The sequence below is a fragment of the Mauremys mutica genome, chromosome 9 (genome assembly GCF_020497125.1).
Source record: "Mauremys mutica isolate MM-2020 ecotype Southern chromosome 9, ASM2049712v1, whole genome shotgun sequence".
In the NCBI taxonomy this organism is placed as follows: domain Eukaryota; kingdom Metazoa; phylum Chordata; order Testudines; family Geoemydidae; genus Mauremys; species Mauremys mutica.
Window position 1 is genome coordinate 25296155 of NC_059080.1, and position 23137 is coordinate 25319291.

Here is a 23137-nt window from a genome sequence, read left to right on the forward strand (position 1 = left end):
ATGTAAAACTTTAGAGCCTAAACGTCCACTCAGTCCTACTTCTCATTCAGCCAATCCCTAAGAGAAACAAGTGTGTTTACATTTACAGGAGATAATGCTGCCCGCTTCTTATTTATAACGTCACCTGAAAATCAGAACAGGCATTCGCATGGCACTTTTGTAACTGGCATTGCAAGGTATTTATGTGCCAGATATGCTAAACATTCGTATGCCCCTTCATGCTTCAGCCACCATTCTAGAGGACATGCTTCCATGCTGATGATGCTCGTTAAAAAAATAGTGTGTTAATTACTTAGTGACTCCTTGGGGGAGAATTGTATGTCTCCTGCTCTGTTTTTACCTGCATTCTGCCATATATTTCATGTTATAGCAGTCTCAGATGATGACCCAGCACATGTTGTTCATTTTAAGAACACTTTCACTGCAGATTTGACCAAACACAAAGAAGGTACCAATGTGAGATTTCTAAAGATAGCTACAGCTCTTGACCCAAGGTTTAAGAATCTGAAGTGCATTCCAAAATCTGAGAGGGATGAGGTGTGGAGCATGCTTTCAGAAGTCTTAAAAGAGCAACACTCCGATGCGGAAACTACAGAACCCAAACCACCAAAAAAGAAAATCAACCTTCTGCTGGTGGCATCTGACTCAGATAATGAAAATGAACATGCATCAGTCCATACTTCTTTGGATTGTTATCGAGCAGAACCCATCATCAGCATGGACACATGTCCCCTGGAATGGTGGCTGAAGAATGAAGGGACATATGAATCTTTAGTGCATCTGGCATGTAAATGTCTTGCAACGTCGGCTACAACAGTGCCATGCAAACGCCTATTCTCACTTTCAGGTGACATTGTAAACAAGAAGCGGGCAGCATTATCTCTTGCAAATGTAAACAAGCTTGTTTGTCTGAGCGATTGGCTGAACAAGAAGTAGGACTGAGTGGACTTGCAGGCTCTAAAATTTTACATAGTTTGATTTTTAAATGCATTTTTGGTACATAATTCTACATATGTAAGTTCAACTTTCATGATAAAGAGATTGCACTATTGTACCTATATTAGGTGAATTGAAAAATACTATTTCTTTTGTTTTTTATAGTGCAAATACTTGTAATCAAAAATAAATATAAGCACTGTATACTTTGTATTCTGTGTTGTAATTGAAATCACTATATTAGAAAATGTAGAAAACCTCAAAATATATTTAAATAGTATTCTATTTTGCTTTATCTGTGCGATTTAATTTTTTTAAGCATGTGATTAATTTTTTTTAATCGCTTGACAGCTCTAATTTGAAGACTATCATCATGTCCCCCCTCAGTCTTCTCTTCTCCAGACTAAACATAGAATCATAGAAGATTAGGGTTTGAAGAGACCTCAGGAGGTCATCTAGTCCAACCCCTTGCTCAAAGCAGGACCAACACCAACTAAATCATCCCAGCCAGGGCTTTGTCAAGCCGGGCCTTAAAAACCTCTAAGGATGGAGATTCCACTACCTCCCTAGGTAACCCATTCCAGTACTTCACCACCCTCCTAGTGAAATAGTGTTTCCTAATATCCTACTTAGACCTCCCCCCACTGCAACTTGAGACCATTGCTCCTTGTTGTGTCATCTGCCACTACTGAGAACAGCCAAGCTCCATCCCCTTTGGAACCCCCTTTAGGTAGCTGAAGGCTGCTATCAAATCCCCCCTCACTTTTCTCTTCTGCAGACTAAACAAGCCCAGTTCCTCGCCTCTCCTCATAAGTGTTCTGCCCCAGCCCCCTGATCATTTTTATTGCCTGCCGCTGGACTCTCTCCAATTTGTCCACATCATTTCTTTAGTGGGGGGCCCAAAACTGGACTCAATGCTCCAGATGTGGCCTCACCAAAGCCGAATAGAGGGGAATAATCACTTCCCTTGATCTACTGGCAATGCTCCTACTAATGCAGCCCAATATGCTGTTAGCATTCTTGGCAACAAGGGCACACTGCAAAACAAATCCAGTTTTTTTTCCAATCTTTCCTCGTAGGTCATGTTTTCTAGCGCTTTCATCATTTTTATTGCTTTCCTCTGGACTTTCTCCTATTTGTCCATGTCTTTTCCAAAGTGTAGTGCTCAGAACTGGACACAATACTCCAGCTGAGGCCTTATCAGTGCTGAGTAGAGTGAAAAAATGACTTCTTGTGTCTTGATCACAACACTCCTGCTAATACATCCCAGAATGTTGTTCGCTTTTTTGCAACAGTATTACAATGTTGGCTCCAATTTAATTTGTGGTCCACTATAACCCCTTATCCTTTTCTGCAGTACTCCTTCCTAGGCAGCCATTTCCCATTTTCTGTTTGTGCAATTCATTATTCCTTCCTAAGTACTTTGCATTTGTTCTTATTGAATTTCATCCTATTTATTTCAGACCATTTCTCCAGTTTGTCAAGATCATTTTTAATTCTAATCCTGTCCTCCAAAGCACTTGCAACCTCTCCCACATTGATATCATCTGCAAACTTTATAAGTGTACTCTCCATGGGTCTATGCCATTATCCAAATCATTTGAGGATATTGAATACAACCAGACCCAGGATAGATAGCTGCAGGATGCACTCAATATACCCTTCCAACTTGACCATTGATAACTACTCTCTGAGTACGGTTTTCCAACCAGTTGTGCACCCACCTTAGAGTAGGTTCATCTAGATTATATTTCCCTAGATTGCTTATGAGAAGGTCATGTGAGACAGTATCAAAAGCCTTATTGAAGTTCTGATATATCATATCTACTGCTTTCCCCCATCCACAAGACTTGTTACCTTTCAAAAAGGAATATTAGTTGGTTTGATGTGATTTGTTCTTAACAAATCCATATACTGGCATGATGTACCAAATCCCAAGGTAGGATATACTGTTCTCAGCTGTGAAATAGTCTCCTGAGGGTAGGTATTGAAGTTCCATCGCTAGATAAAGTCATGGAGAATGGGAGACTGTGGGAAACAATCTGGCCCTGGCCGTGAGCTGACTACATCCTAAATGGCCCTTTCCATCCCTACTGTCTAACTGAAACCCTTGGCATGATAGAAAAGAACAGACCTTGCACAGGCTGTGTATGGCTGCTACAGGCATTCAAGATTTCAAGTGCTGTATGTCCACTTTGGGTCATTTGGCCACTGTTGTGTCCATCTCCCTCTTAAAGACTTCAGGGAAGGTCTTGCTGTTGCCTTTGGTGCTGCAGATAGTGCCATTTGGGTGGCTTCAGTCCAGACAGAATATTTATTTTACAGATATAGTTTCTTTTTTGTATGAATCTATGTGCAGAAATTCTATCTCCCTTTGGCACAAGGCTATGATGTAGCCCAGAAAGTAAACAGAATGCAATGGAGACTTGCCTTGCAGATCAGCTATTTTGTGGTATCTTTGCATCCTCTTGCGAGGGGTTGCATCAAGGAGTTCTTTGCCTTCAGCATGTTACGTTCAGCCATGCAGCTGCTGTTCCTGCTCATGGTGAGAGACACCTGTTCTGGAGTTGGTCAAATAATGAATGATATTTGATACCTTTTTTCCTCTCCATGAATCATTCATGTACAGATCTTGATTTTTGTGAATGTGTACACTATTGGTTAGTATTCACACCAGAATTTATATGAACACATTTCATCCTATGAGCTATGTGCAAACTGTTCACCCATTCACTATTCATTACCCATGAATTGGGAGGAGTCCCCTAAGCCACATGGTATTGCTTCTGCTCCCTAATTGGATGACTTTTGAACAGGAGAAAGATGAATGACTAATAAAGAGAATAGTAAATAATTCCTACCTAGCACAAAGAGTAATTTAGGCTAAAATTCACAAACTTTGGAGACCCATGAACATTTTTATGAATACTTGGTGGCTATTTAACCCCTACAAACAACAAATAGTATGACCCCAATAACAGCAAACTGAACGCAGCACTTTCAGGCTCCTAAATATTTAGGAATCACTTCCTATTTTATTCAACCATATTCTGCTCTGTGCACAGGGAAACAGTGGATTCCCATCAACACACACAAGTGCAGGATGAGAAAAGCGTGGGAGCTTCCCAGTAAGTTGCTATTATACTAGTTCAATTGGGGCTATTATCAGTATCTAAAACTGTCTGTTAATTCCAGTTGCTGCTTCAAGACATGTTCAAAGTAGAAAGTTGAATCTGCTCCAACTATGAGATCAAGTCTGGAGCTGGCCATACTCTCCCCATTGTCCCCATCTCCACTGCAGGTTTAGGGCAGCTCCTGATCACAATGAATGGGTTAGTGAAGGGAGAACATTAATAGTGATTCATGTCAACCTGCACAGTGGTTATCTAATATCAGCCAACAGAGAATAGGATGAAACCACCACCCTTATGAAAAAATCCCACTGAATTTAATAGGAATAAAGCCAATCAGGTTACAGATTACTGTAAAAATGTAAAGAATACAATAGAGAATAAAATCCTTTCTTTATATTTTTAAATTATTTTATGGAGCTATATGCCAGGGAGATAGTTCTCTGTTTCATAGATTTTTAAATCCAGAAGGGATCATCATGATCTTCTAATCTCACTTCCTGTGACGTTGTCTAACTAAAATATAACCATGCAAACCATTGTTGCTACCACTGTTATATAATTGCAACAAATCTTATACAAAATGTAACACATGGCCAGAAAGGGTTAAGCATCCTGCAGGCTAAATGACCCAAAGCCAACCATTAAAGACATGTTAGAAAGTATGTGAATGGTAATTAGGGCTATTCCCTGCTAGATAGGCTCGAACTTTGAAGTGCAAACCTGTATTATTAGAGAATTAGAGATTATACTAATGGTGTGTGATTACTTATATATTGTTTAATAATTAGCCGTTGTGACAAAGTTCCTCCTCTACCTTGGTGGGTCCTGCGCTTATTGGCAGATTTGCTCACCTCAGTGATCTTCCCCACAGTCTGGGTCAACTTCTCCTGTGTCTGAACAGGAGTTGGGAGGTTTGGGGGGAACCCGGGCCCACCCTCTACTCCGGTTTCCAGCCCAGGGCCCTGTGGATTGCAGCTGTCTATAGTGCCTCCTGTAACAGCTGCATGACAGCTACAACTCCCTGGGCTACTTCCCCGTGGCCTCCTCCAAACACCTTCTTTATCCTCACCACAGGACCTTTCTCCTGGTGTCTGATAACGCTTGTACTCCTTTGCCCTCCAGCAGCACACCCACACCCACACCCACACCCTCACCCTCACCCTCTCAGCTCCTTGTGCCTCTTGCTCCCAGCTCCTCACACACACTTCCTCTCCTCTGGCTCCCCCTCACCTGACTGAAGTGAGCTCCTTTTTAAACCCAGGTGCCCTGATTAGCCTGCCTTGATTGGCTGCAGGTGTTCTAATCAGCCTGTCTGCCTTAATTGGTTCTAGCAGGTTCCTGATTACTCTAGTGCAGCCTCTGCTCTGGTCACTCAGGGAACAGAAAACTACTCAGCCGGTGACCAGTATCTTTGCCCTCTACCAGACTCCTCTACCCCACTGGTTTGGGTCTGTCACACCATGTAAACAGACAGTTCCTGTCCGTCACTATAGCTATTGATTCAGAGATATAAAGGGAATATTAACATTTAGATTAATCTTGAATGCAATAATGTCATTGTCTATATGTCTCTTTAAAGTTTGTGATAGACTGCCTAATGGATAAATAATTGTATGTTAATCCATGTAGTTAATTACGGGTGAGGTTTAGGAAACTGAAGATTACATCAAAATCCTATTGTTCACCTAGGACTGTATGGTCAAATGGCTGCTAGAAAACTATATAAAAGACCCTTGGGTCCTGATCCTGTTATCTCAGATTTGCTTGAGGCTTCATGCAGGGGAAGCCTAAATCATAAGGATTGAGATCCCAGTCCTGACTGGACCACCCTGAATATAAACATTGGACTATAACCCCATGAACTGTTTCTGAAAGAATTCTTTGCAACTACAAAGTTCACTATCTCTGCTTTGAATCTGAATCTCAAGAATTGTACCCATGTCTTTATGTATACTGATCTTTCAACCATACTCTCGCTCTCTTTTTTTCTTTTTTAATAAATTTTAGTTTAGTTAATAAGAATTAGCTGTGAGTGTGTGTTTGGGTAATATTTGGAATATTCATTAACCTGGGAGGTAATGTGTCCAATCTTTCAGAGTGGCAGAACTTTTTTATATGATGAATAAGATTTTCAGTAATTGTCATCCTAGTTGACTCGAATGTCTAGATGGAGGCCTAAGGCTGGGCTACTTCAAGGGAACTGTATTGTTGGCTTCTGGTAACCAGTGAGGTATTATAGAAGCTGTTTTGTGCTGGTTTGGTAAATCTAAATATTGTAATATCCACCAGCTTTGGGGATTGTCTGCCCCATTCTTTGCAGTTCACCCTAATTGAGTGACCTCACTTGACTCCCCTGGGACTCTGGTCACACTTCCTGTGGCATAACATAGGCCATAGAATTTCACCTACTAACACCTGCACCTCACCCAGCAACCTGTGATTGAATTAGAGCATATTTTTAGAAAAATATCCAGTCTTGATAGCAAGACTTCATGAGATGCAGTCTTAAATATTAAATCCTATAGAATGACAGAAAATTTCTCTAGAAAAGTTATAATTTCCTATTAATTTTTATAAGATTTTACTATGAGGGCAAAGTTATTTCTCTTGTGGCCTAGTCAGGCTCTGAACCCAGATTTCAGTATAGTAACACACTGTGCCCTCCATCCTCCCTGTCTGCTTTCATTTGAATGAATGTTACTTTTCTTATCCCACTGCTTTGATAATAGAACTAAAAGGCCCTGCAGATTCCTGCTAATACAAGATGGAATGGGATGAATGCACCCTCTAATGGAGAAGACAGGAATAAATCTTTCCTATGCATCAGAGTAGAGAAATTGTATTTTGGATTCCTCATAGTGCAAGATATTTTTTTCCAAGAAAGTTCCTTGGGGAGGACTCTTTGTTGTCAGATGACTTTACAACTGACCCATCTCTAGAGTTTGTTGCTATCACATTCCCTGCCAAAATGCCCACTTCTTAAATGGATTCCCCACTTGGTTATCATTTCCCAATGCTAGGCCTCACCCTGAAGTCATTCCAGATACTGTTCCCAAATGTTATTACACTACATTTTAAAAAGAGAGAGAGAGCAGCTAACAACAAGCACATGTCACTAGCAGTTTATCTCATGGTTGTTCTTGCACCACTGTAACCCTTGCCTTCCCAAACCCCCTTCCTTCATTTATTACCATTGCATGTTGTATAATTTCCACAGCAAGCTGCTTGGGGCAGAGACCAGTCACTCATTTGTTCTCTAAAGTGCCATGCATAGCTATAGTGTTGTATAAGTAATAATATTGCACTGATAGACACATAGAGATTGCCACACTGGACCAGAGCAGCAGTGCATCGAATCTGGGATCCTGTCTCTAACAGTGCCCAGTGCAGGGCCTTCCCTAGCTATTCTGGGGCCCTACGCAGCCCCCCCCCCCCGCCCCGCAGGGTGTGGGGCCCCAGGCATCTGTGGGGGAGGAAGCGGGGGGGGGGCTGTCCCCAGGGCTCTGCAGGGGGGTGGGCCCTAGGGCTCCATGGGAGGGGCGGGGGTGGGGCTGGCTTGTGAGGCAGGGGTGAACCACCCCCCAGCACTCACCGGCAGCACAGCTGGGTCTCGGTCTGCACTTCCCGCCACCAGTGAGTGCAGGCCCAGCCATGCTGCAGAGCTCAGGAGAGTGGGGGCGGAGCAGGGGCAGGAAGAGGTGGGGTGGGGGCAGAGCAGGGGCGGGGGCCCTGGGGAAGAGCCAGAGCAGGGGCTGGAGCAGCATGCAGCTGCGCAGGGCACCAGGAAATTTGGTGCCCCAAATTTCCTGGTGCCCTACGCAGCTGCGTACTTTGCATATGGGTTGGGATACCCCTGGACTAATGCCACATAGTTCAGAAATAGACACAGATATTTCCACAGTGGACAACTATGGGATAAACTGCTGCTATAGGAATTTTCTTAATTTCCTCTGTTACTTAGTTGCTGGCCCTGAACAATGAGGTTTTACCTCTCTTATCACTTTTTTTTATCCTGTCTAGTATAATGGTTTATGTTCTCTTTGTTCATGGAAACCTTGCTGGAATCCTACTAAGGTCTTGGTCCCAGTGATTTCTAATAGCAATGATGGAGGCTTCATGTCCCAGATGGCCAGCCCCTTTAAGGGGATATAGGCCCAACCCCAACTGTGACACGATTAGCTCACCTCTTGAAAATGAAGTTCTTGTGATTTGTGGGTAATATCACCAACCAGTCCTTCTGGGGAAAAGATAAGAGCAGAGGCCTGTGGAAGAGCTGGAAGAAGTGAAAGGCTCCTGCAGGCTGCAGAGAGCAAGAAAGCTCCTGCAGGGGACACTGGGGCACCAGGAGGAGGCCAGACTCGGCAAGAAGGACATGGGGGGAACTGGATATAGAGAGGAAGAGAGACCCGCCCCCAGGGAGAAAGGATTGGGTCCAGATGGAAACTAGAGTGAAGACTTTGTTTCTTTGGACCACTAGGGGAGGGACACTATTGAGTTCTGTTCTGGAAAGACTTGATTGCCAGCCTGTGTGGAACCAGTGTGGATGGTGTTGTCAACGGGACCGGGTAGAAACACAACACAAGCACCAGAAGGAAGGTTGTGGAATTCCCTTAGTTAGGAGGAAAGGGTTTGGACCACTGGAAATCATGTGTAGGATTAAATAAATTAGACCCCAGCCATAAAGGGAAACTTGTTTTGAATACCTTGGACTGTGAGGAGCTTATTGCAAAGGTGTAAGAAAGGGAAACAAACATAGGCGCCGACTTATATGGGGCTCTGGGGCTTTAGCCCCATGAATAAATCCCAAGCAGGGGCTCTGCCCCACCAATGTTTTTTCTCCCCTGCTTGGAGCGCCCCCCCGCCGCTGCCGCCACCGCCGCCAGGGCTGCCCAGAGCCCTTTAAATCCCAGCCGCCGCCGGGAATCAGAGGGCTCTGGGCTGCCTGCTGCAGCGGGAAGCCCAGAGCCCTCTGATTCCCGGCGGCGGCTGGGATTTAAAAGGCTCTGGGCTCCCCGCGGTTGCAGGCAGCCCCGAGCCCTTTAAATCCCAGCAGCGGCTGAGATTTAAAAGGCTCTGGGCTCCCCGCGGTTGCAGGCAGCCCAGAGCCCTCTGATTCCCGGCCGCGGCTGGGATTTAAAGGGCTCTGGGCTGCCTGCAACCGCGGGGAGCCCAGAGCCTTTTAAATCCGAGCCGCGGCCGGGAATCAGAGGGCTCTGGGCTCCCCGCCGCGGCGGGCAGCCCAGAGCCTTTTAGATCCCAGCCGCGGCCGGGAATCAGAGGGCTCTGGGCTGCCTGCTGCGGCGGGGAGCCCAGAGCCCTCTGATTCCCGGCCGCGGCTGGGATTTTAAAAGCTCTGTGCTCCCCGCGGGTGCAGGCAGCCCAGAGCCCTTTAAATCCCAGCCGCGGCTGAGATTTAAAGGGCTCTGGGCTCCCCGCCGCAGCGGGCAGCGCAGAGCCCTCTGATTCCCGGCTGCGGCTGGGATTTAAAAGGGTCTCAGCTCCCCCCGGTTGCAGGCAGCCCAGAGCCCTTTAAATCCCTGCCGCGGCTGAGTTTTTAAGGGCTGCGGGCTCCCCGCGGTTGCAGGCAGCCCAGAGCCCTTTAAATCCCAGCAGCGGCTGAGATTTAAAGGGTTCTGGGCTCCCCACCGCAGCGGGCAGCCCAGAGCCCTCTGATTCCCGGCCCCGGCTGGGATTTAAAAGGCTCTGGGCTCCCTGCAGTTGCAGGCAGCCCAGAGTCCTCTGACTCCCAGCCGGGGCTGGGATTCAAAGGGCTCTGGGATCCCCGCGGCTGCCAGCAGCTCAGAGCCCTTTGAATCCCAGCCTCTGTCCGCTGATTGCCCCCTCCCCAGACCCCTGCCCCAACTGCCCCCCAGAACCTCCCCCCCCTATCTAAGCCCCACTGGTCCTTGTTCCCCAATTACCCCCTCCGAGACCCCTGCCCCTAACTGCCCCTTGGGACCTCAGCCCCTATCTAAGCCTCCCTTCTCCTTGTCCCCAACTGCCCCCTCCTGAGACCCCACCCAACTTCCCCCCCCCAGGACCGCACCCCCTACCTGTCCCCTGATAAACCTCTTAGACTCCCATGCCTATCCAATTGCTGCCTGTCCCCTGACTGCCCCTTCGAACCTCTGCACCATCCAACTCCCCCTGCTCCTTGTCCCTTGACTGCCCCCCGGAACTCCCTACCTCTTCTCCAACCCCCAAACTGCTTACTGTGCCACTCAGACCAGCGTATCTGGCTCCATGCAGCTCCAGACAGTTGCTGCCATGCTCCCCCATGGAGCCCACAGCCCTCTCCCACCCCCAGCACCTGCCTTCCAGATTTGAACACCTCAAAATTCAGGAGTGCTCAAGCTCGGTTTGGGCAGCTTTTACTTCATTTCTCCCAAATCAGTTTCCCCTGCAAGGTGCCAACTGAAGGTGTTGGAGAACAGAGAGATCAGGTGGCCTCCTAATGCCTGGAAAAGAGACAAAGGCCGGAGGAGGGAGTGTCAGTGCCTGTGCGGACTTCTGGGAAGTGCACGGTGTGGAAGGGGATGCTGTGATGCTTTGGAACATCTCCATACAAAGCCAGTCAGGACTCTGGGGGAGCCTCCTCTCTCGGAGCATACTGTCTCCAGGGCAAGAAGTTTACACCTTCCTGGGTCTGACCTCGGAGCATTCAGCATGCCCTTCCACGTCATGCACTTTCCAAAGTGAGTCTGCCCAGGCTGGTCCTGGGGCAACCAGAGGTCGCTGCACCCCAACTCTGCAGTCAGATGTGACTCTCAGCCAGACAGTAAAACAGAAGGTTTATTAGATGACGGGAACACAGTTTAAACAGAGCTTGTTGGTACAGAAAACAGAACCCCTCTGTCAGGTCCATCTTGGGGGGTGGGGAGCCCAGAACCAAGTTCTGGGTCTCTCCCAATTTCCCCAGCCAGCTCCAAACTGACACTCCCTCCTCTGGCCTCTGTGTCTCTTCTGGACAAGGAGGCCACCTGATCTCTTTGTCCCCAACACCTTCAGTTGGCATCTTGCAGGGGAAACTGAGGCACCCACACAGTATTCAGAGAAAATATTAAGAACATTCCCACTTCATCACAACAGATGCAACAAAATATAATACCGTATATTGAAGTAGGCAAGTGCTGCTTCTGACTTTCCACTTTTAATTGACCCTTGTAATCTTGTGGCGCTGACGCGTTGTAGCTTCATTTTATATCGGCTTACAGGGCGGGAGCGGGGGGGCACCACCATTTTGGGCCCCACCAAAAATTATACAAACCTGCCGCCTATGGAAACAAAGGCAGGGTTGTGCAGCACCCCCTCCCCGCCTAGGCCACAAGGAGGGCTCTCTGCAGGCAGTGACACTATCACACCTCATTTGTTTAACTGGGGTTTTGAGTAACTTGGAAAACTAATCACTCTTTCTAGTCTACCAGTGCCACAGGCCTGCCTCCACAGCCATCCCCTGAATGGTCCTGCTTCAAGCCCCAGTGCTCTGCCTCCTCCTGTTCCCGCCAAACAATGGACACGGTCAGGGAGATGTGTGTGTCAAATCTTACAGTACTGCAGCTTTTGCTTGTTGTGGGGATAGACAGAGACATGTCTCTAGACCTGTCAGTCTAGCACCTCAATCTCACCTGCATTGTTTTCCCTTTCAAAGGACAATTAAATTACAAATGCCAAATGACATTCTGCCTGTGTTTGGTAACAGAGGAAGAACCAGCAATGTGCGGCTAGTGGACCTACAGGTTGCACCTGATAGCACAGGGGTGAAAACTGGGGTCTAACATCTATTGGATGCTGCTTTAAGTAATACTAAAGATTATGTTTTTCCTGGTGAATTAGGTATGTCCTACTGAAGTGAAGCATTTGGGCCAGAATTAGTCACTTCAGCTGCAAAGTTCTGCAGCCCCAAGGAGGTGGGAATGCTGGCATGCCTTCACCTCACCCTGGGATACACAGGAGATTTTTGCAATTTTGTGTCATATATTTTCTTGCTGCCTCTTGGTCATTTACAGCAAAAGTGATAACACAGCCTCCAGCACAGCACAGGGCTCCATGCTAATAGAGTTTCTGTGCCATTGGATCATACAATGGGAGCTTTCAGTGCTGTGGGAGCCTGTGCTAATTCGGAAGGCTGGTAGGTGCTTATTCTCAGTCTTTCCCCTGGGAAAACCTCCAACACCTCACCCTACGGGTTCGCAACAGCCAGTCCCTAAAATACTTCATATTAGCAAAGGCAGGAAATGTCCATCTGAGCTAGCTAGTCAGCAGGGCCAACTCCAGGCACTAGCATAGGAAGCTGGTGCTTGGGGCGACCAATTCAAAGGGACAGCACTCCATCCAGTATCAGGGCGGCACATCCAGGTATTCGGCGGGAATTCAGCGGTGGGTCCCTCATTCCCTCTCTTCCTCTTTGAGCTGCCGCTGAATTGCCGCTGAAGAAGCGGCGCGATTGAGCTGCCACCGAAGTGCTGCCACTTGTCTTTTTTTTTTTTTGCTGCTTGGGGTGGCAGAAAAGCTGGAGCCAGCCCTGCTTGTCAGGGCCATGATTTCTCACTATGGATCCCAGCCAGGTCTAACCATGCCCAGCTGATGTTAACTGCTCCACTTCATTCTGCAAAGCCTCACTTTCCTGGGCTCTGACAGCAGCTGAGCAATGAAAAGGAAGATGCCCTCCCCCCCATGCTGCAGGGTAAGATAGGGAGTTTCACCCTGATACACCCTTGCTGGGTTGGCAGTGGAGATATCTGCAGGCACCTGTTCTGCTTTGTACTGGAATACATTAGGCTGTTTCCTTAAGACTCTGGCTGGGTATTGGGATACTGAGAGAGAGGGAAGGAGTAGCGAAGAGCTTGGGAATGGGCTCTTGTAAGTGGGATACTTCCAGGACTCAGTAATTCCAGACGGTGCATGTATCACTAACTCAGCATTACTTTGGTTTGCATGACAAAACAGATACACAGTAGGACAGATGCTCCATGAGGCCTCTGTGGGGTTAACATGGAGCAGCTAGTCCTGATGATTTTGCATGCAGAAGTGAATTTGCTCCTTTTGGGTGTTCTGTGTTGACCAACATCATGTGTGATTATGTCACAATGTGTCCTATTAGACATTCCCATTTGGGTTGTGAAAGTGCTCACCTCTTCTATTGAACTGCACCTTGAATTGAATGGGTGATAGAGCATGGGATACCAGGAATCAGTTTTCTCAGCAGAGGGTGGCTGTGGAATTTCCTCTCAGAGGAGATCACAGTGAGCCCAACCTTCAGCCAAAGTCTTTCAAATTGTACATATGGTGCACTTATCTAATCTACCTTCATCCTCCCTCTCCTTCCATCCTAGTGTTTGTTATAATTATTTCTTGTGTCTTGTTTCAGTTTAGACCAGGGTGGCCAAACTGTGGCTCACACAACACGTGTCTCTTTTATTGTTAAAGTGAGGCTCATGGAGATCCCCAGACCCCTCCTCCCCCATTCTCCACTTACCAAACGGGGGTGCGGGGAGCTCGGGACCTCTGCCTTGCAGCAGGGTTGTGGGGGAGGGGCTTCTGCCCAGTGGAGGGGGCGGGTCTCAGGGCTTCAGCCCCACAGGGCGCACCTGCCAGGGCTCAGGGCTTCAGCAGGAGCAGGGCTGCAGCCCCAAGCCCTGTCAAGCACTTCCTGTGGGGCTGAAGCCCTGAGACCCAGCCCTGGCTCTTGAACTTCTGAAGATTTTCATATGCAGCTTGGAGCATCAGTAAGTTTGGCCACCCCTGGCTTGGACTGTAAGCTCTCTGGGAAAGGGTGAATGTCTTCCTATGTGTCTGTGCAGCCCCACGCACAAAGGGGTCCTGTTCCTAATGAGGGTCTTATGGTGCTACCATTGTATAAACAAATACTAATTATAATCCTCTCTGTACAAATGAGGGCTGACAAAAGGGTAAGAGATTCTTGTAAAATTCCAAGTAAGGCAACTGAATGTAGAAGAACTAGATTCATTTCAAGCACACACAAAGATTTACCCAATTCTCATTGAACAACATGGGAATCTTTCTATTAAACTTCAATAAGTGTTGGATGTGGTCCTTAATATGTGTCTTAATTTTGTATTTGATGCCTAGATATTATAGTGATATGTGCACTGGGGATGCTGATTTCTTGCTGCTGTTGTCATGGATTACATGGAAAATGGGAAAATGACCATTTTCTGTGAAAAACATGAGATCTCTGTTTCAAACAAACTTTTCACCAATTTCCGCTTACTGTGCATATAACTGAGAGATGGGGATGTGGCAGAGTGAGCAAGGAGACAAGTGGATATGGAGCCTTAGAGGGAGCCATCTGGCCTGCTCTTCGGTTCTCAAGCTGAGCCTGCAGACCAGACCACTGAGGGCAGTGGGAAAGAAACAACGGGAAAAAGCAAACAGTGACGTTTAGGAGGAAAGGGGACTAGTCCCACAAATAGGAAAGCTTTATTAATGAATCATTGGAACAATTTTACCAAGATTTGTGGTAAATTCTCCATCATTGATCATTTTAAAATCAAGATTGGATGTTTTACTAAAAGATCTGCTCTAGGAATTATTTTGGGGAAGTTCTATGGTCTGTGTTATCCAGGAGGTCAGACTAGATAATCACAATGATCCTCTCTGGTCTTAGAAACTATTAATCTATTTTCTCTGGTGGAGAGGGGCATCTCCATTAGCCAGTTCTTGAGGGGTATTTCCTCTCCTGCACTACTGCATGGTTTTGTCTCCTTTGGGGATGCAGGTCTTGCCTATGCTGTTTGCGCTAGAGGAGTTGCTGCTGTTGATAAGCCTGATAGACTTCAAAGTCAGAGTTTATGGCACATGTGGAGTATGAATGTTGAGGCAGGCACAAGCAGAGCCTAAGTTACAAGCTACACACAAGCTAGGCTTTGATTCTGAGAGTTTTGCAAAGTTCAGCTCTAACCATCTAAAAGATTAATGTAAAATCCTCCTTTAAGGGGCATACAGGAACATTTCTAGCACTGGTTAAAGCATTGTTTGGTATGTATTGGTAATTAAAATACATCTATAGAATGCAATGTTGCCCATGAGATATGCCCATCTGAACCAAGAGAAATGGCATATTTTCCAGCAATAAAGGACTCCACCTAAGCAACAGGTAAATGGATATAGAAGATTAAATAGATTTAACAGTGAAGCAGAAGAGGAAGAGGCCATTGTAACTAACAATGAGCTACCTCTTATTAACATCATCCAGAATAAAGTGTAAGGCAGGATTGGTAATATCCATGAATCTCCCCAGTGGCTGGAACTAGTGTAGATTTTTCAGTAGTCATATGCATATGGGTATTTTCAAACTGAACCACTCCAAATGTCCATCAAGCCAAGTCTCCAGTCTCCAGCAGTGACCAATGCTGGACACTTCACAAGAAGGTGTAAAATCCCTATAATGATTATTATTGTGCAGTATTGTCCCAGAGGTAAATTCTTTCCTGACTCCAGCTGGTGAGCAGTTTACATCCTGAAGTGTGAGGATCAAGAGCCCGGGTAATTTTATCTTAGCTAGTGTCACTGCAGGTGCTTTTCTGATTCATATAAAGCCTGGTCTACACTAGGCGTTTAAATCGGTTTTAGGAGCGTAAAACCGATTTAACGCCAAAACCGTCCACACTAGGAGGCACCTTATATCGATTTTAATGGCTCTTTAAACCGGTTTCTGTACTCCTCCCTAACGAGAGGAGTAACGCTAGTATCGGTATTAACATATCGGATTAGGGTTAGTGTGGACGCTGATCGACGGTATTGGCCTCCGGGAGCTATCCCACAGTGCACCAGTGACCGCTCTGGACCGCAATCTGAACTCGGATGCAGTGGTCAGGTAAACAGGAAAAGCCCCGCGAACTTTTGAATATTTCCTGTTTGCCCAGCGTGGAGCTCCGATCAGCACGGGTGGCGATGCAGTCCGAAATCAAAATAAAAAAAGAGCTCCCGCATGGACCATGCGGATGTGATCGCTGTAAGGGCAGGCAAATCCGTTCTATCAGCGCTCCGTTACAGAAGATGAAATTCAGAATCCTTTTTTAAAAATCTCCAGACAGACGCCATAGCAGGGACTCAGCGCACTGCAGCGTGACAAGCGTAACGGAAAGCCAAAGAATCAAATGGATGCGCATGGACTGGAGGACTGAAGCTATCCCACAGTTCCTGCAGCCTCCGAAAATTATTTGCATTCTTGGCTGAGCTCCAAATGCTTCTAGGGTCAAACACAGTGTCCGCGGGTCAGGGCATAGCTTGGCAATCTACTCACCCACCCCCCACCCACCCCCAGAAGCGAAAGGTAAAACAATCCTCTGACTCTTTTACATGTCACCCTATCTTTACTGAATGCTGCAGATAGACGCGATAGTGCAGCACTCAACACCAACATCCTTGCTCCCCCACCCCCCTCCATGGGCGGCTGATGGTACAATACGATGGAAATCCATCCTCATCATCAGCATAAGCTGATCGTACAAAAAGATGGAAATCCATCCTCATCATCAGCCTCAGCTGATGGTACAAAAGGACTGGTAACCGTCCTCGTCATCAGCCTATTGGCCCTAATTTTTTCTGGTGGATGGATGGTGCAATATGGCTGGTAACCATCCTCATCATAGCAACAGGGGGCTGAGCTCCATCAGCCCCCACCCTTCATGTGTAAAGAAAAGATTCAGTTGCCCCTGGACTAGCAGTGGGATGCTGGGCTTCTCTCCTACACACTGCTTAATGTCCTGTCTGGACTATCATAGCAGCTGGAGGCTGCCTTCCACTCATTTCTCACTAACAAGTCAGTGTGTCTTATTCCTGCATTCTTTATTAATTCATCACACAAGTGGGGGGACAATGCTACGGTAGCCAAGAAAGGCTGGGGGAAGAACGGAATCAACAGGTGGGGTTGTTACAGGAGCACCCCCTGTGAATAGCATAGAGATAATAATTTCTGCAGGCTCTGACACAGAGCAGCTGTGCTCTCTGGTTCTATGATACGGTGGTTCTCTAGCACACTTGCCTATATTAGGCAGCACTGATTCTATTTTTAGATACCAAAAAGGAGGGATTGACTCAGGGAGTCATTCCCAATTTTTGCTTTTGCGCCCCTGGCTGATCGGCCAGGGGCACTTATGACAGCAGCTAATGGTACAAAACGATGGAAGGTGCAATATGGCTAGTAACCAATCTTGGCTTTTGCGCCCCTGGCTGATTGGCCAGGGGCACTAGCAGCAAATGGTACAAAAGGACTGGTAGCCATGATCATCCTCAGTTCCAATTTATGGAAGGGTTTGGATGGTGCAATATGGCTAGTAACCATCTCTGCTGTCATGCAAAAGCAAAAGCATGCTTCTGTGTAGCGCTGCTGAATCGCCTCTGTGAGCGGCATCTAGTACACATTCGGTGAGAGTCACAAACGGCAAAACAAGCTCCATGATTGCCATGCTATGGCATCTGCCAGGGCAATCCAGGGGAAAAAGGCGCGAAATGCTTGTCTGCCGTTGCTTTCCCAGACGAAGGAGTGACTGACGACATTTACCCAGAACCACCCGCGACAATGATTTTTGCCCCATCAGGCACTGGGATCTCAACCCGGAAGTTCCAAGGGGCGGGGGAGGCTGCGGGAACTATGGGATAGCTAGGGAATAGCTACCCACAGTGCAACGCTCCAGAAATCGACGCTAGCCACGGACCATGGACGCACACCACCGATTTAATGTGCTTAGTATGGCCGCGCTCCACCCGATTTTATAAATTCTGTTTTACAAAACCGGTTTATGCAAATTCGGAATAATCCCGTAGTGTAGACGTACCCTAAGTGTGCGTGTGACTTTAATACCTCTGTCAACTGTTATTTGTTGTGAGGCTGCTCACAAGGGCTAGATTTCATATCCTGGTTTGTTATACCTGCTGCCAATGCTGGTTTGCTGTTATAGAGTTTCTCATTAGTGTTGGGCTGCACAATATAGTTTGTTATTATAGGGCTACTTACCAGGAACCAAGCTACCAGTGTTATTTTGTTATTTGTAGGGTTGCTTATGACTCATGGTCATAAGTGTGGAAATGCTTTTTCCTCTTATTTTTAAAGAGGAAACAAATACCCGGTAATTTCACGAATTTTGCAAACAAGTGAAATTTTGAGCCTACCAACCTTGACAGTGTCACTAAAGCCTCTAATCATGTCTAAGGACCTACAAGTAGAGGACAATAGCCTATATGTTCATTTGCTTTACTCTTGTAGATATTTTAGGTTGTGAATTGAATTTCACACTAACATCTTTCAGTTTACTTTAAATGAAAGAGTTAATTCAATAAGTAACCCTGATGTATTAACAAATATTTATTGAGATTAAACAGTGAGGTAAGCGCTCACCATTCATCTGCCTTCAACTTGCACTAAGCCCCAAGATTATTAAATGGTTTTAATATACATGTTTTTGCTGATGTGATGATGTGTCTTGCGGTGTCTTGTTTTTTCCCTTAGGCTGTCTACAAGGCCTGGCTGTGCTCCGAGTATTTCAATGTGACACAACAACAGTGCCAACACCGGATTCCATGCAAGCAATACTGCCTGGAGGTGCAGACCAGGTGCCCCTTTGTGTTACCTGACAATGACGAGCTGATCTATGGAGGGTTGCCTGGTTTCATCTGTACGGGTAAGAAGGTCATGGAAGTAGGACAGGTGTCCCCGTAATGACTTCTTGTCTCCTGCCCGTTGTACATTTCAGGAAACGGAGGAAATACAAAAAGACAGGCAGACAAATGTGTGGGGTGGATGGGGAGGATTTTCAACTCATGTTCAAGTAATAAGTTCAATTTCTCTAGAGCCTTTCACCCTGAAGACTCCTATAGCACTGTACCATGGGCCAAATCTTGTGTAAGGTCTTCAGGATTTGGTCATATATATAAAATCAATATATATAGGAAGTACATTATCCAGTATTGAAATATTTCCATCTCTGAGGTGAAATATAGCTGTTTAGCAACCTCACAGCAACACTACCTGACACTTTAGGGCAGAAAGTGAAAAACAGTCCCACCGCTAACTGAAACTTCAAGGGTCTATTTGGTGAGGCAAAATGTGACTGGGTTAAAGTTCAACCAGCTCATTGACACTAACTGCTACAAAAGATGTCAGAGGATTTCCTTTTTTAAAGTGTGTTTAGTATTCATGGCAGGTGCTCAGAGACTGAAGTCCTCAATTTATCCATCCATACAACAGGTACAGCATAATTAGGGGCAGTACAAACTTTCCATCCTGCCACCTACCATAGCAGGTTTTCCTGGCAGTTCTCCCATCCATGACTGAACCTGGCCTGATTCTATAGTTTGTAAGATCTGATAAATACACAGCCTGAGATGTTCACAGCTTTGTCCCAAAATATCATTACCCATGGTCCTTGGATCTTGGAATAAAGTGGACCTGGACCATGGTTGCTTTTTCTCTGGAGGAATGTGGCCTAGGGTCTTAGTCCCAGAGAAAATCTGCCCAGATGAAGGTGCTCGGGGTCCCAGTCCTTAGGCTGAAAGTTGTCCAGGAGCAGGCAGCCAACTAGAACTGAAAGCCCTTTTTCCTGCTGCAGGTGGATTTTCTGGCAGGTCCTATGGCTTTACTCTCTATTGGACTTCCCCTGCACGTTCACTGATTCTCACCATCTGTTGTTATGTTTTGCCAGGGTTGCTAGAGAACCAATTATCCAATGAGGAAGCAAAGTGCTGCGATGTGCAATGGGACTCTTGTGACCACCCACCAGACAGCAACTACAATGCGTCCCCCAAATCCACAGAGTCGGAGTCATTCCATTACCACCGTCATGACCCCCACCTTCATCACCACCAGCAGCATCACTATCACCTCTACCACCACCACCAGTACCACCAACCCCACCCACCATCTTTGCTGCCTGTCTCCGCAGGGTCTCGCCTCAGCAACAGCAAAATCAGACTGTGCGTCCTGGTCCTTATGCTTCTGCACACCATGGTGTCCTTCTCAAGCGTGCACAGCAGTGAGGGGACTGCCAGCAGGGGGCTGAGCTTTGAGGCCCTGCCTGCCATGGATGAGAGCATAACAAGAGATGAGTGACCCAGAGGGGAAAGGAAACGTCCAAGCAGAGTGCCGGCTCTTTTCCTGCCAAGGGGGGCACACGCTATTCCTCCAATGGGAGGCACAGGATTGGGGGTGATGCACACACACACCCCTACCCACACCCCCAAGAGCTGCTCGCCACGGGGCATCCCCGTGATGAAGAGTCTTTAATGCGCACAGGGCTGCAGGACTCAGCTTTGAGAAGGGTTCAGTTATCAACAGCCTTTCAGCTGTGTGCATCCTGCTTGGGAGAGGCTCTGGGAGCTAGCGCAAAGAGGTATAGAAAAGGGGATGGGGGCTGGGATGGGAGAGAGTCCCTTTGAAAGAGTACTCCCCACGGAAATGCTACTGCTCTCCCTGCCACCTATGAGGTGTCTCATGTGGTGCCCCTATTTTTTCTACCAACTGGATAATTCAGTGCAATGGGTTCAAGAAATTGGTTTATCCATTATTCCTCCCCCGCCCCCACATCTTTAAACATCACCATTGTATATCACCAAAGCTGCTAGGTGGCATATACAGCAACTCAAACACCTCAAAACAAACCCCAGCTAACTTCTCAGCACACCTCTCACGGCTGAGGGACAGTCTTGGGTCCTTAGTGTGACCTGGTGACCCCTCTGTCTGGGTAGCCTGGTGTTAGGCTCACTCTCTTGCCAGCAGACAAGATCCATTTCTAAGGCTAAGTTGTTGGGGTGAAAGATGTATTACACAGCATTGTGTGTGCCATTTGGGGTTGTGTTTCTTACCTCAGTCAGCCCTTCCTTGTCTGTGCCACTCTTGTCCTTCAATATACTGAACATAAAGAACATCCCCTGTGGATGTTGGCAGTGAGTTGAGAGATGGATGTAGTACGAGATGGAACAGGAAATTATATTTCCAGAGTTCTTAACACTTCACTCCCCAATGTGTCCGCAGAATTTTCTTAAACTCCTGTACTTTGTTTTCTCCAACAGCTTGTTTGAGTTTGGAGAGGGCAGCAGTTAGGGAAACGAGAATCTGCAAGAGGCCGATGGCACATACTTAGTGTTTAGGCTGAGGGAGATGGAAGTGTCATGTCACAGTGAGCAGCTCTGCAGGGGCAGAGTTGACTGCACTAGTTTGCAATGGGGCCAGGGATGGTAACAAATGGATAAAAAGCCCCAACTTGCACCCTCTAAAGTTTCCCAGTTACAAACTCTTACAGCCATGTGGGAAGAGGACTGGAGAAATCCAGCCCATAGGGAAATAGTTTCCCAAATAAAATGCCACCAGCTAATAAAGCACAGGTGAGGAAGAGAGGTTTCATGTGCACTATGTGCAGCACTGATCATACGACTCCTGGAAATCCTGCTGGAACAGCCACACTCAGCCTGGCAAGATGTTGATTGGCAACAGCTTAGATTGACTCACCTTTATGTCCAAACACGGTCATAGACTGGAATTCAGCCCCATCCAGACATAGGATCCCACCTCTAACTCTGACCTTTCAAATTCTCCATCCCAAGGACTGAGATTTATACTCATAGAGAATGTTGTAATTTGAGGCATATGGCACCCCGCCACCCCTTCTATGTCCCTTTATAGCTGATATTTTCTCCTGCAGAGCCCACGTTCAGGGTGATTTCTCTCATTCTCGCAGTCATGTTACTGTAACAGGCTGATGATATCACTAGGAGGAGCGAATGACATTTTAGGAAGGAATGCCTGGGGTCCTGGCTGGAAACAAAGACAAACTAATCAGGAATGAGAGAGGAGTTGAGGGTCAATTAGTGAGGACAAAGCTCACTTTGGAGGGGGAAGGCAAGATGAACTTGTTGCCCAACATCAGTATGAAGTGAAGCACAAGGAGACAGAAAAGAATGTTGTGCACAGTTAGATGCTCTCCCTCTCTCCAGGTCACAGTGATCGGGCGCATTTATTATTCATCTTGCATGGCTCATTTAGGGAAAAATTAAGATCTAGGTCCCCCCACCTGAGACAGCATGTTCAGTGGCTGAGTGGTTGTAACTAGGGGTCAGGCAAACCAACTAAAATCAGAATTAGACTGGTTCTTCTGTCAAATCTCAAACCAAGCCCAGACCTGTCTGAAGGTCAAAGAAATTTCATAAAGTTCAGGATTTATAATACTTTTGTATTTCCTGACTTCTGTTGAATTGAAGCAGAAATAACCAAAACACTATGAGAAAAGCTACTTCCTGCCTGACTGGAAGAAGGAAGTACCAGAAATCTCATGGGGAAAGCTGGATTTTCTGACATTTCCAGCCCATTTCCAGACCAAAGAGGATCAGAAAAGCAGGTGAATGTTTGGATTCTTATTTGACTTGAACCTCAGAATTTTTGGATGATGTTTACATATTATTCTTTCCCATGCATTACCAAAGTCCTGAATGCATAAAGCCTGTGAATACCATTCTCATAGTGCCAAACAGACCCATTGGCTATCAGGCTAAAACTGTGTAATAGGGATAATACAACTAGTTTTCAGGGTAGATCCTGGGGACTCTTCCCAAGACAGATCCTGTTGCTGTTTACACCCACTGTGGCTAGGACAGACCTTGTCTGAATATTCACAACAGCTACCATGTATTTGCAGTTTGGTTCACTCTGATGTAAGAACAGGTATGTGCAACAGTTTAGCAAATATGAATCAGACTTTTTTGATCTTGGGATTTTTTTGCCTTGGCATTTGAAACCAGCCTTTGTGGTAGCTATGATGACTTGAGCAGATGACGAGGCCAAAGGAACATGCACAAGCATGTTTTTGTATCAGGATAACAGACACTGACTCATTTTTTAAGGAAACTAAACTTCACAGGAAGTTTTAAGGAAACTAAACTTGTTAAGGTTTGAGTGGCCACCTAATTCCAAGTGTCTACTTCAGAGATAGGATGAGTTAGTCTTTAAACCAGGGGTGGGCAAACTTTTTGGCCCGAGGGCCACATCTGGGAATAGAAATTGTGAGCATTCATGGCCCGCCATACATTAATGGGAGGGGGTGAGGGCTCTGGTTGGG

General features: G+C 46.5%; 1 protein-coding gene across 1 annotated transcript in view; it reads left to right on the forward strand.

Annotated features, from left to right (window-relative positions):
- NALF2 (NALCN channel auxiliary factor 2) overlaps positions 1-22854 on the forward strand; it is a 90117-nt gene extending 67263 nt beyond the window's left edge. The window contains exons 2-3 of the mRNA XM_045029436.1: positions 18541-18712; positions 19733-22854. Of these exons, the coding sequence (XP_044885371.1) occupies positions 18541-18712; positions 19733-20139 (579 nt within the window). The 3' untranslated portion in view covers positions 20140-22854. The remainder of the gene's footprint in view (positions 1-18540; positions 18713-19732) is intronic.
- Positions 22855-23137: the final 283 nt, after the last annotated feature.